Source organism: Mauremys mutica, chromosome 20 (genome assembly GCF_020497125.1).
Source record: "Mauremys mutica isolate MM-2020 ecotype Southern chromosome 20, ASM2049712v1, whole genome shotgun sequence".
Classification (NCBI taxonomy): Eukaryota; Metazoa; Chordata; order Testudines; family Geoemydidae; genus Mauremys; species Mauremys mutica.
This window is the reverse complement of record NC_059091.1, coordinates 21,374,325-21,387,814: the sequence shown is the minus strand read 5'-3', so window position 1 is coordinate 21,387,814 and position 13,490 is coordinate 21,374,325. Positions and strand designations below refer to the sequence as shown.

At 50.7% G+C, this 13,490-nt stretch overlaps 1 protein-coding gene across 1 annotated transcript in view; it reads right to left on the bottom strand.

Annotated features, from left to right (window-relative positions):
• Positions 1-379: 379 nt before the first annotated feature.
• The window catches only part of LOC123353424 (venom factor-like), a 78,046-nt gene continuing 64,935 nt past the window's right edge, over positions 380-13,490 (bottom strand). The window contains exons 32-40 of the mRNA XM_044994489.1: positions 12,637-12,688; positions 12,346-12,433; positions 9,477-9,566; positions 8,922-9,027; positions 7,475-7,564; positions 5,629-5,715; positions 3,499-3,582; positions 2,421-2,556; positions 380-1,155 (exon numbers count right to left, since the gene is read on the bottom strand). Coding sequence (XP_044850424.1) covers positions 1,014-1,155; positions 2,421-2,556; positions 3,499-3,582; positions 5,629-5,715; positions 7,475-7,564; positions 8,922-9,027; positions 9,477-9,566; positions 12,346-12,433; positions 12,637-12,688 — 875 coding nt within the window. The 3' untranslated portion in view covers positions 380-1,013. The remainder of the gene's footprint in view (positions 1,156-2,420; positions 2,557-3,498; positions 3,583-5,628; positions 5,716-7,474; positions 7,565-8,921; positions 9,028-9,476; positions 9,567-12,345; positions 12,434-12,636; positions 12,689-13,490) is intronic.

The window sequence follows — 13,490 nt, the reverse complement described above, 5'->3', positions numbered from 1 at the left end:
GTCAGCTGCTTCCAGAAGGGCCTTGACAGGTTGTACCTGCACGTCTGCCAACTGGTTCCTGCTTGGGACCTCAACTTGGTCCTCTCTAGCTCATGGGGCATCCCTTTGAGCCTTTAGCAACATACTCCCTGCCTTGTCTTACATGGTCGCGTTCCTGGTGGCGATAACTTCAGCCCGGAGGGTGTCTGAGCTCAGGGCCCTAATGTCAGAGCCGCCCTACACCGTATTTTATAAGGACAAGGTTCAGCTCAAGCCCAATCCGGCCTTCCTCCCAAATGTTGTGTCCCAGTTCTACATCAACCAGGACAGTTTCCTCCCAGTTTTCTGCATACACAAATTTGCAGAGGTACAATAGGGTTGAGGTCTGTTATTTCTCACCTTTATATATTTATGTATTTATTTTAAAACATCTTTACTGTTAACAAGCATATTATCTCTGGAGACACAAATCCACAGTTTGAAACCTGCAAAACCTAAGCATCTCTAATGGTATCTTATAGACTGAAGAGTGACATCGCCGCTCCTCTCCCTGCACATTCCTCAAAACCCCACTTTTTTGACAAAAAGTCGGGATGGCCAGGACAGGGCTGAAAAAAGGGACTGGCCCAGCCAAAACGGGTTGTGTGGTCACCCTAGGCACACAGTGGTACAGAAGACTCTCTCCCAAATATCCATCCATGCATATCTAGCCACCCATTCATGCTTGTCCATCCTAATCTAATTTAAGGTGTTTCTCATGCACCCAGGATCCTAGTAGCTGGTTACTTATACAGCTATATTGCAGACTATGTAAAGATTGGTAAAAAGTCACACAGCAGGCCAGGGTAAGAAATCAGCCTTCTATATATATATAGAAACAAGAAGAAAAGAGAGTGAAACCCCCAAAGAGGACAGGGCTAGCGGCGAGTGTCAGCAGCACTGGGACTCTGAGTGGAGATGTCTCCACCTGAGTGTTATGCTCCATCTCAGCTCAAACTGTCCAATTGGGGCTGCTGGGAAAGCTGGGTCCAAGTTTAGGTTGGGCAGCCAAACATGGTCATGGTTTCAGAGAACTCAAGGAATTGCTGGCAGAGTCTCTGGAAATCCGGCTTCCGGCATTCGTCCTCGTTGGGCCACTTCTCGATCCAGGTGTCCTTGCCAATGATGTAGGATAGCCTGGGACGGACAGGCAGAAGGGTGAGCAATGAAGCACAAAATGTGTTCAATTTGTTTGCTCAGTTCCTCAAGGGCAGCCGGGTTTGCCTAAGGGCATGGGCAGCGGGTACGGCAGGCCAGGGGAGGCTGAATCTCCTCAAACAGCCAGGCGTGGCCCCACTCATGCTCCTCCGCAAGCCCTATCCTGCTTCCCCCTGGCCACAGCCCACATAGGGCTAGGGCTAGCATGGGCTGGCCTGCGGCTCGGGACTTGAGGCAGTTGGGTGCCCCTGGTGATGGGGCCCCCCAGCTCTGGTGCTCCCTGGCGCTCCAGGGCTGGTGGCGCTTGAGGTGCTGGGGACAGAGCACACAGCGCTCCGGGGCTGGGGGCACTTGGGCTGCGGCACCTGGTGCTCCGGGGCTGAGGGCACTGGGGCTGCAGCACCCAATGCTTCAGGGCTGTGGGGGCTCAGGATGGCCAGCTGGAGCGGCCCAGAACTGGGGCCGGGGGGTTGGCAGCCACGGTGACGGGCTCGGGGCTCCGGTGGGAAAGGGAGACAGGCAGGGCTGGGGTCTAGCCTCCCAAAACAGGCGGCTCACACTCCACCCATGCCTAAGGGCCACATCTGACTTGCAGAGAAACAGTGGGTTTCCTCCCCTCTCATAGGTCCAGCCCATGGAGTATGGAGGGACTACAGATCCCAGCATGCAATGCTCCAGATACAGCATGAGGATGGAACTTTTAGCCTCTGTGAGCAGCATCTTTGTTGGTAAAGCTCATTTTTAGGTGCTGTTTTTACCCTAATTAATTATAGTTCCACCCAGTTGAAACCGAAGTGATTTAGGAACAACTGTGGCTGGATGCAGGGACCATGAAATTGCACTGACAATGTGATTTGTGCTGGTGAAATAGTTGGTTAGCCCCTGTGAGGAATGGTGGTCCAGGGTTAGACTACGAGGCGAACCTGGATTCAATTCACAGCAACTCCAGAAGCTTCCTTTTGGTACTTTGGAGAGGTCACCTAAGGCCAGTCAGTGGGAGTTAGGAGCCTCAACACCATTGAGGACCTGGACCTTAGGCTGTCTGTGCCTCAGTTTACCAATCCGTTAAATGAGAGTAATAACGCTGCCCTGCCTCCCGTAGTGAGAATAAAAACATTTGATATTGTGAGGCTCTCAGAAAGTAGAGTAATGGGGGCCTGATAGGTACCTAAAATAGGGTAATTAGTTAAGGGCGTGTCTGCTTGAAAGTGACTATCGCAGGGTAACCACAGGAGGCTACTTACTCAGCTTTCCTGGGCCACAAGTCGGTGCTGAGTCCCCAGATCAAGTAGTCTTTGTTACGCTCCAGCCTCAGAGACTCCCTGCATTTTATGTGGCTGATGAATGGGCGGGTTTTTCCTTGTGGATCTTCATCAGTCCCTAGGGCGGGGGTGAAAAAAGATGTCACACATAAGAGCAGAGTGAGGAGGAGATAATACGGGGTGGAGCGGGATGAAGATGAAAGGAACAGAGAAGAGGAGACTCCTAGGTGTTCTCTTGAGGTTTCAGTACAAATTCAGCCCCAGTGTGACTGCAACGATAACCAATCACTGAAGCTCCAGCAGTCATTAGAGACAGGAAGGACCGTCTTGTGGTTGTGGCACCGGGCTGGGCCTGAAGAAGTCAGGCCTCAGCTCCTGTTTCTGCTACAGACTCCTGGTGTGACCTTGCACAAGTCACTCGATCTCCCTGGGACTCAATGCCCCACCTGTGAAATGGGGCTAATAAATCCACCCAGTGTCGATTTAGATTGTAACCTCGTCAAGGCAGGGGTTATATCTGGATATGTCCAGTGCTTAGCACAAGGGGTCCCTAATCTCAGGTAATAAAAATAATTAGAACAGTCAAATCAGCTCCCAGTGAGTGAAGCCGCTTTGAGCTCAGTTAGATCCCTGCTTCCTTTGCCTTTATATTGATTTATAAAAGTCAGCATAGAGAAAGAGAGACTCCACCTCCCCTATAGCCGCTTGGGCCAATGGCCTCCAAGTCTGGGATCTTGACTCCCACAATGGCCAATGCCAATTGCTTCAGAGGAAGGTTGAAAAAGCCCATAATGAGACTGGTCAATTGTGCCAGGCTGACCACAGGGAGAGATTCCCCCTGTTATTTTGTCTGCCTCTTCATGGCATGGCTGCCTAGGAGGGTTGAGCAAATTCTTTCTTGTCCCCTTGTGGCGATAAATTAATGCCCTGGAGCATGGATCTAGATTAGCCTTGGGGCTTTAGCACTTCCTCTGGCTAAGAGAAATAGCTCTTACGCCGGCCTTTATCCCAAAGGCCATTCAAAGAAATTGCACCCTGATTGTAGAAGGGGAGCTCTTACCTGCCTTAATGATTTCCACAATTTCCATGATGTAGTAGTCAGAACTATCCACTTCTTCACTTCTAACAAGCCTGGTTTTATACACTTAAAAAAAAGGAAGACATACAAAACACCAGTTGAAGGTCTGCAGTATTTTTCTGTAGAGAATTCACTGTGTAACTGACTCCCCAAACTGGCTGTGAGAAAGCTGGTGCCATGGTGAGGGCAATAACTGGAGACCGGGGTTCATTTCCCTGCTCCACCACAGACTTGCTGCATGACCTTGGGCAAGTCACTTAGTCACTCCATGCCTCAGTTTCCCCTTTTGTACCATGGGGATAATAGCACTGCCCTGCCTCACAGGAGGTTGTGAGGATAAACATGTTAAAGATTGTGAAGTGCTCAGATACTAGGGAAAAGGGGGCAGGGGCGGTGAGTTATATACACTCATGGTGCCTGGGCTCCAGCAATATTCAGGGCCCGGGGGCTCAGCTCCACCAATGTTTGGGGCCGGGTCTCTCCCCTGGTTTCCCCTGGCCCCCACTTGCTGCCCCTGCTCACCTCCCCCGGGCCCCAGAGCCCGCAGCTCACATTGAGTCTGCTCTGCCAGCTCCTGGCATCAACTGCTGCCACAGGGTCCTAGTGCCCCCCATCCACTGTTGGCAGGGCAGGCTGCCCTTCCACCCTAGCCCTGAGCCTCTCCAACACCCCAAACCCCTCAACCCCAGCCCTCATCCTCCCCAATCCTCTACCCCAGCTCTGAGCCCCCTCCTGCATCATGAACCCCTCAGTCCCAGGCAGAGCCCACACCCCAACCCTCTGCCCTAGCCCTGAGCCCCCTCACACACCCCAAACCCTTCATCCTCAATGCCACAGCCCTCACCCTTGCATGCACCCCTCCCCTTTGCACACACACTTCCCCTGCCCCCAAACTCCCTCCCTCTGCACCCCCTCCCACCTCCAAACTCCCTCCCAGAGCCTACACCCCTCACCCCCTCCTACACCCCCACCCCCAGTCCAGAGCCTGCACCCAAACTCTATCCTAGAGCCTGCACCCCTCATCCCCTCCTGCACACCCACCCCGTCCCAGCCCAGAGCCTGCACCCAGCACCCAAACTCCTTTCCAGAGCCTGCACCCCTCTTTCACCCTAATCCCCAGCCCAGGGCCTGCACCCCAGACCTCCTCCCCGCACCCAAACTCCCTCCCATAGCCATAGGCAGGTGGGAGGGGCAGAGTTTGGCAGTGGGTGGGTTGTGGACACCACTAAAATTTCTACAAACCTGACACTCGTGAATGGGGGCATAGCGGGATAGTTACCCCACTCCTGCTGATTGGAAAGCAGCCACAGCTGTGGCTGGCTTAATAAGGGCCCAGCTGGCCCTTATAAGAGGGCTGGGGGCCAGAAACCAAGACAGACTCTCTCTAGCTTTGAAAGGGAGGGATCTGGCTGCAGGTTGCTGAGAGAAGGTACCTAGACTGGAACAGGGCTGCGGGAAGGCCAAGGGAGCTGGGGAGCTCCGGCCTGGAAATCCCCCAGGCTGTGGCCTAGTGGAAGGCGAATTAGGTACTGGAGTTGTAGGGGCAGCAGGTCCAAACCCCCCTTGCCTATGATGAGTGGCTTTTGCACTGCAGTCTGCCCCAGTGAGTGGGGGCTAGATGGTGACTGGCAGTAACCCATGACTGAAGAAAGGTGGGGCTAGAGGGTTGTGGGTTCCCCTGGGTGGGGAGACCCTGAGATTGTGGGGGTATTGTAAGGAGGAAGCACCCTGGCCTGAAAAGGGCACTGGGGTCCAAGAGGGACTTGGACCAAGCAGCAGGCGGGACACCAGCCTGCAGAGGGTGCTCTGGAGGCTGGAAACACTAATTCCCTGAGAGAACCAGCAGGAGGTGCCACAGGGGTGAGTTGTGCACTGTGATAGGGGGGCAGATAAATTCTTAGGGTTAGATTGAATCTTAAACAGTCATCTGATTTTGTTCATTTCTGGGCACTTATGGCCCCAAAATCTCATCAGGTTTCTGTCCCAGCAGATCCAGACCTTACCCCTGATTCAGCCTCAAAGGCAGACTTTACAATCCAAATCGAATTCTGAACCCTGTCTCTGCGCTCTCCTCATGGAAAAAGACCCAGCAGATCCAAATCACAGATTTACCGTAATCCACTCCAGGTTTGCAGGCTTCCTCCTTTCGTCTGTTTAGGGTGATGGCACCCTCTATCTTCTGCTGCATGAAGCAGCTTTCTATGGGGAAGGAAGATGGGTAGAGAATCACCAAGGGAGACCATAGTTTCAGCTCTGTTATTAGTGACCCATAGGTGCCCACCTATTTGAATCGTGGGTGAGCCGCGCTAACCCGCACAGTGACAGGCCCACCTCCTCCGACAAGGGAGCAGCCATGAAGCCAACCACCCTTCACATTATAGGACATAGGTGCTGACAACATGGGTGCTCCAGGGCTCAAGCACCCATGGGGGGGGGAAAATAGGGGGTGCTCAGCACCTACCAGCCACAGCTGTTTGGCAGCTGGCAGGAGGCATTTGGCAGAGAGCAGGTGGCAGGGGCCTCGGGGGAGGGGGCAGATCGGGCACAGGAAGTGGCAGAGCGAGGGTGGGGTCTCAGGGGAAGGGGTGAAGTCGGGGTGGAGCAGCCACCAGGAAAAATAAAAGTCAGCGCCTATGTTATGGGACACAGTAAAAGATGAAACAAGGGATGGAGGGGTAGGTTGCAGGATCCAAATGAGGCGATCCTGAGCAGACAGACTCAGACAGCTCTGCAAAGGAATCAGTGGCTGTTGCCCAGAGGAACTCTGCCTGGGTGTATGAAATAACCAAGAACCATAAGTAGGCCTGGCAATCCCAGCTAACTTCCCTCTCTGCACTGATGGATCTCTGCCTGGGTCAGTGCCAGGAGGAGCCTGGTCACTGGACTTAGTGGAGCTGTAGATGGGGAAACAAAGGTGATGTGAAGGACAGATCCGGAGACTGAGCGCCTCTCTGTATGCCTGGCAGACAGCAGGGCTACAGCAAGTTCCCCACTGAACAATGGCCCCACCAATAGGTCTCCAACATCTTCTAGAGGATCCTTTTCTTAGAGACCAGGGAGTGGAGCCTCCATGGCTCATTCAATACTTGGCCGCTGGGCTGAAACTGACACTGGGGGGCTGAGGGGTGCCAGCTGTGGGCATCCTGGAATGAGAGAACCCAGATATTTTAAAGAAGTGCCTGACTTTGTGTCACCATACCACCCCCAACTGGACTCCATGGATCAGCTGGCTTGGTCCAGCCCCCAAGGCCCTGATGGCCAGAGAGGAGGAACTGATGTTTCCTATACCCGCTCCCTCCTGGTGACCCAGCTGGTTAGAGAAATTCTGCTTCTATGTCCTGCTGCCAGCTCTCCTGTGATTGGTGGGTGGGGTTGCCATTGGAGAAGGGAGGGAACCCAGGTGAGGGCAGGTGGTCAGGGAGGGTGGAAATCCTCTGTGACTGCAGGGGAGGAGAGACAGGATAGGGAGTGAAGGAAGATATTGAGACCTCTGCGGGGGTGAGGGGTGGGTTCTGGGGGTTACTACCTCCTCAAAGGCCCATTCCAGCCCCTCTGGGTTCCATTCCCTGGCCCAATCCCAGGCCCTGCAGTCCCTTCTGGATCTTCTCTTGCCTCCACTCCCCAGGCATGCATGAGTTCATGTGGGGGTGCATCCCCCACATATTCCCACTGAGGGTGCCCTCACCCCGACCCTGGTCACACCACCACATACAGGAATGGTGGGTAGCAGGGACACAGCCGGCCAAGAGTCAGAGCTCCAGGCTGGGGGACAGACCCAGGGACCATCCTGTCTCCAGCTGCCATGAGCCTGTATCGCACCTGAGAATCACCCAGACACCACAGGGAAGGAAGGCTCTGATTGGTTGCTGGGGGGGGGGGCCTGGGACTGCATGTTTGCTGGTAAAGCTGACAGGAGAGCCCCCACCCGAGATGTAAGCAGAGACAGGACTCTCCTTACCTTCTGCACAGCGGCAGATGCCCCCGTGACAGATCATATTGAAGAGCCCGCTCTGGTTAGACGGGTGGTAGAACTTGGTGCACCGGTCATCTAGAGAAAGATCAGAGACACGGATCATTCCCCCTCCCGCAGAACAATGGCCACGGTTTACAGCACCTAGGAGACAACCCTGAAGCCCTTACTCAAGCAGAAGTCCCACTGGGTGACCCTGGGGAAGGGAGCACTAGTCTGTGGGAACGACTTTCTTAGATATAGGAAACCATCAGCTTGAAATGATGGGCTGGTGCTTGTTGGAGAAACCCTCTTAATCACGCTAGCAGCAAATTCACCTCTGGAGGTAAAACAGGGGGGAGAGGACAAGTAGGATAATTATTGCCTGTAGTCAGAGGCTCCCCTTATTTTGTCTACCTTTGCTTGGGTGTGTTAAGGTGATGATTGTGACCATATATTTCCAGCATGGAGTAATGTTGGAACAGGAGGAACTGGGAGGTGGGCAGTAAATCAGACTAGTCCTGTCTGGCCTTAAAGTCTATGAGTCTAAACCCCCGTGTTCTAATCCAGTAGTTCTCAACCAGGGGGACACATACCCCTAGGGGCCCGCACAGGTCTTCCAGGGGTATGTTAACTTATCTAGATATTTGCCTAGTTTTACAACAGGCTCTAGAGCCCTGCAGTGGGACTGGGATCCCGCAGGGCCCATTGTCATAATAGTGGGATAAAAATTCAACAAACAATGCAGGAGCAGGTGGGAGTGGGAGTAGATATTGTGGTTCGGGATGGAAGCAGGATTGAAAAAAATAGTCCTCGTTCACCGCCAAAAATATGAACCCCCCAGGCAGCAACCCCTGCTCTCTGGCCTCCCAGCTCTGAAGGCAGCGCTCCTACCAGCAGCAGGTCATGCCACCTTAACTTCTGCCCTGCTCCTGGAGGGGTGCTACCTTGAGAGCTGGGAACCTGGCCAGCAGCTGCCACTCTCCAGCCACTGAATGACACGACTCATGAGTGAAAACAGGCTCATGTCTCGTACTGAAATATAAGTCCAATATTTATATTCTAATTGATTTATTTTATAGTCTCATGTTAAAAAATGAGAAAGTCAGCAATTTGTCAGTACTAGTGTGGCTGGGACACGTTTGTATTTTTATGTCTGATTTTGTAAGCAAGTCGTTTTTAAGTGAGGTAAACTTGGGGGATGCACGACAAATCAGACTCCTGAAAGAGGTACAGTAATCTGGAAAAGTTGAAGGGAGAGTGAGCTAGTGTAGAGCAGGAAACTGGGATTCAGGACGCCTGGGTTCTATTTCCAGTGCATCCCCTCTGTTATACGAGGACAATAATACCTAAGTACTGCAGCAAAAGACTGCAAGAGGTAATGATACCAATGTGACCCAGAGCAGAATTTGAAGCCATGGTTCCTTGAATGGTGAGGAGAGCTGCGATCTGTTACCTATGCTGTAATAGTCGTAGACTGTGACGGATGCCGGCTGAATGAGACCAACTTCGAAAAACTGGTGAGCTTTAAACTGCAGGCATTCATCTTCTTTGTGAGAAACCTGGGTGGGGGTGGGGAAATAACAGGATTGCTTAGGCTGAAGGGTGGCTGGATGGAAGAGAGAATGAAAAAGAATAAAAGAAAGGGAGATGTTGCGGAAAGAGAAAGTGAGGGAGGTGGAGGAAAGAAGAACTAGAGAAGTGAAAGGAACAAGGAAAGAAGAAGTGAATGACATAGAGAAGCAAATTCAACCTTAATATCAGATGCTGCATTTCCCATTAAAGTCAATGGACCTACATCCACATACACCAGCTGAGGATCTGGCCCATTCAGTTGATCCTAGTGGAAAGACTGAATCTGGACCAGTGAATCAAATTTGGCCGTGGGTTGCAGTTTGTCAACCTGCTGACATCTGCGGGGATGCCAGGGTATATCTGGGAGTGCAGTTTGGCTCAGCAGGAGCCCATGAAATTAACACAGGATCAGAGAAGCCCCTTGTCGAGTCTTTACCTTGTCCAGGTAGATTACGAGGTTGCTTCTGTCGGACGGGGCTTTGTCGATTTCATACTTGGAAATGTATCTGTTGACCCCTTGGGAAAGCTAAATGTGAATAAGGAAAAGCAAGAGGCATTGTGGGTAAGGCAGCGTCTCCATGAAAGTCCTGCAGCTGGGCGAACCCCCCCCCCCACCATCTCACTACATGACCCAGTGGTGTCGTGCTTGTGATCACGTCTCCCATGCAGATCGTATCATGGAGGATACTAGCCTGCTACTTACTCCACACCTAGGGTTGCCAGGCAATTGGTTTTTGAGCGGAACACCTGGTCGAAAAGGGACCCTGGCAGCTCCAGTCAGCAGCACAGCGCGGCTAGAGGCAGGCTCCCTGCCTGTCCTGGCTCTGCACAGCTCCCGGAAGCGGCTAGTATGTCCAACTCCTAGGCACAGGAGTGGCCACAGGGGCTCTGCACACTGATCCCGCCCCGAGCGACAGCTCCGCAGTTCCCATTGGCCAGGAACTGCAGCCAATGGGAGCTGCATGGGCCGTGCCTGCGGGCGTGAGCAGCACACAGAGCCCCCTGCTCCCTCTGCCTAGGAGCTGGAGGGACATGTCACCGCTTCTAGGAGCCACCTGTGATAAGTGCTGCCTGGCTGGAGCCTGCGCCATGACCCTCCTCCTGCATCCCAAGCTCCTGCCCCAGGTCAGAACCCCCTCACACAGCCTAACTCCCTAACAGAACCCGCACCCCTTACCCCCTCCCGCATGTCAACCCATTGCCCCAGCCTGGAGCTCCCTCCTGCACCCCAAAATCCTCATCTCTGGCCCCATCCTAGAGCCCACATCCCCAGCCAGAGCCCTAACCTGCTCCCTGCACCCCAACCTCATGCCCCAGCCTGGAACCTCCTCCTGCACCCTGCACGCTTCATTTGTGGTCCCACCCCAGATCTGGCACTGCCAGCCAGAGCCCTCAGCCGCAGTTATCTTTTAAACCCTCTTATAGTCCTAGCGTTCACAACCTCCTCAGGCAAGGAGTTCCACAGGATGACTGTGCTCTGCGTGAAGAAGAAATTCCTTTTATTTGTTTTAAACCTGCTGCCCATTAATTTCATTTGGTGGCCCCTAGTTCTTGTATTATGGGAACAAGTAAATTAACTTTTCCTTATTCACTTTCTCCACACCACTCATGATTTTACATACCTCTATCATATCCCCCCTTAGACTCCTCTTTTCCAAGCTGAAAAGTCCTAGCCTCTTTAATCTCTCCTCATAGGGGACCCATTCCAAACCCCTAATCATTTTAGTTGCCCTTCTCTGAACCTTTTTGAATGCCAGTATATCTTCTTTTGAGATGAGGAGACCACATCTGTACACAGTATTCAAGATGTGGGCATACCATGGATTTATATAAGGGCAATAAGATATTCTCCATCTTATTCTGGATCTCATTTTTAATGATTCCTAACATCCTGTTTGCTTTTTTGACTGCCGCTGCACACTGTGTGGACGTCTTCAGAGAACTATCCATGATGACTGCAAGATCTTTCCTGATTAGTTGTAGCTACATTAGCCCCGATCATATTGTATGTATAGGTGGGGTTATTTTTTCCAATGTGCATTACTTTACATTTATCCACATTAAATTTCATTTGCCAATTTGTTGCCCAGTCGCTTAGTTTTGTGAGATCCTTTTAAAGTTCTTCACAGTCTGCTTTGGTCTTAACTATCTTGAGCAGTTTAGTATCATCTGCAAACTTTGCCACCTCACTTTTTACCCCTTTCTCCAGATCATTTATGAATAAGTTGAATAGGATTGGTCCTAGGACTGACCCTGGAGGAACACCACCAGTTACTCCTCTCCATTCTGAAAATATACCATTGATTCCTACCCTTTGTTCCCTGTTTTTTTAACCAGTTCTCAATCCATGAAAGGATCTTCCCTCTAATCCCATGACAACTTAATTTACATAAGAGCCTTTGGCAAGGGACCTTGTCAAAGGCTTTGTGGAAATCTAAGTACACTATGTCCACGGGATCTCCCTTGTCAACATGTTTGTTGACCCTTCAAAGAACTCTAATAGATTAGTAAAACAAGATTTCCCTTTACAGAAACCATGTTGACTTTTGCCCAACAAGAATGGCGACTGTAAATCACTCCCTTTCCAAACTCCCTCTCAAAACTCCTCTGTTAGCTGCCCCTGTTCACTAACACCAATGCTGGAAACATCCCTGGGTTTGTTTGCTAAATTTCACCTTCATTTTATACCAGGGCAGCAATTCACTGCAATGATTCCTTCAGGGCCTGGATTTTTTTTTGTGCAGCCTCGTTTTTTGTATCCACAGTTCTCCAGGCCCAAATAACTCTGCACTATGTAGGTCAGAGGATCTAAAGGGAAATCTTTTTTTTTTTTTTTAAACTCTGGCCCCACTGTACAAGAGACTGTAACAAATGCAGTCTGCTCTGGCATGCACAGTCAAATGACAGCAGCCTCTCAATTTGCTATCCAATAAAGCAGGATTGAACTGACCTAAACTTGTATGGCCAGATTTCAAAGTAGCCTGCGCAACCTGCAAAATTTGCCCAGGGCCCTGTTTGTGTCTGTGAGTTTGGACATTGGGCTCATGGCTTATTCATCCCCTTGAATCTCTTCTATGAATGCCCCAAAACTGCCCGACAGAGATGACATTCCATCCCCGACCTGGAGAGAACTGGTTGCGGTTTCCTAAAGCTGTTACCAATCCTTAGAGCTGTCTGGTCTCCCTCCAGGTTTAACCCTGGAACCTGATTATTCATCTGCTGCATTGGATTTTCTCATCTGAAAGCCCCAGTCAAGCCACTGCATTGTTTATTACGTTCCCTGTTCTCAGATTACACTGACGTACTCTCTTAAGATCTTCCACGTCCGGTGAGAAGCCAGTGAGCATGGAGACATCGATGATGGACATTGTGGCATCAACCACACCGAGGAACCTAACGAGAAGAAGAGAAAATACCCTTTTGATCAGAATTTATCACTTGAACGTTGATTTTTGCGATTGCTCCACCAGCTCCTGTTGCTTAATTATACCTTTTTTACCCATTCCATGGGAAAAAATCATAGCCCAGGATTCTCAAGCTACCCCCTGCATCGGTTCATCTATTTATCATGTATCATTAAAGGGCATTGTTCTCACCTGATGCAGATTTTAATATAGACTGAACGCATCGCTCCATCCGGCTTCTTAACTGGAAACATTGCAGAAGAGAAAATAAATTAATATCTCAGTGTAAATTTCATGCCAGATAAACCCTCTTTTCTTTTTTAGGTGTACTAATATGGCTTAGTAATCAAACAGGTCCTAGAGTAGGTGTGAAAAATCCCTCAATAAACCTCCTCTCCCCTCCAGCAATCCATAAATAACTCTTCCCATCCCTGGCACGCAAACTAAAAAGCCTCTCCCAGCTGAGTCGCACAAATGAAATATAGTCTAGGGCAGGGGTTAGCAACCTTTCAGAAGTGCTGTACCGAGTCTTCATTTATTCTCTCTAATTTAAGGTTTGGTGTGCCAGTCATACATTTTAACGTTTTTAGAAGGTCTCTTTCTGTAATATATAACTAAACTATTGTATGTAAAGTAAATAAGGTTTTTAAAATGTTTAAGATGCTTCAATTAAAATTAAATTAAAATGCAGAGCCCCCGGACCAGTGGCCAGGACGTGGGTAGTGTGAGTGCCACTGAAAATCAGCTCACGTGCTGCCTTCGGTCTAGGGTTAGCAGAAAGAGGAGACTGAAACAATGAGAACTCATGGGTGTGAATTTGGACAGCTGGGAAAGTTAAGAACAATTTACAGCTGGCTCCTGTTTCTGTAAAAGCAGTGCCAAAATCCTGGATCCCTCTATCATATGACCACACATTAGACCAGCATATCTCCCGCTACTGGCCAGCCCTAGCAATTATAACAATCAGCTACTCCCAGGTAAAGGAAGTTGCTCCTTTAGACCAAGCCACAGAGGCTTGTGTTTTGGGTGCTGAAGATCCTGACTTC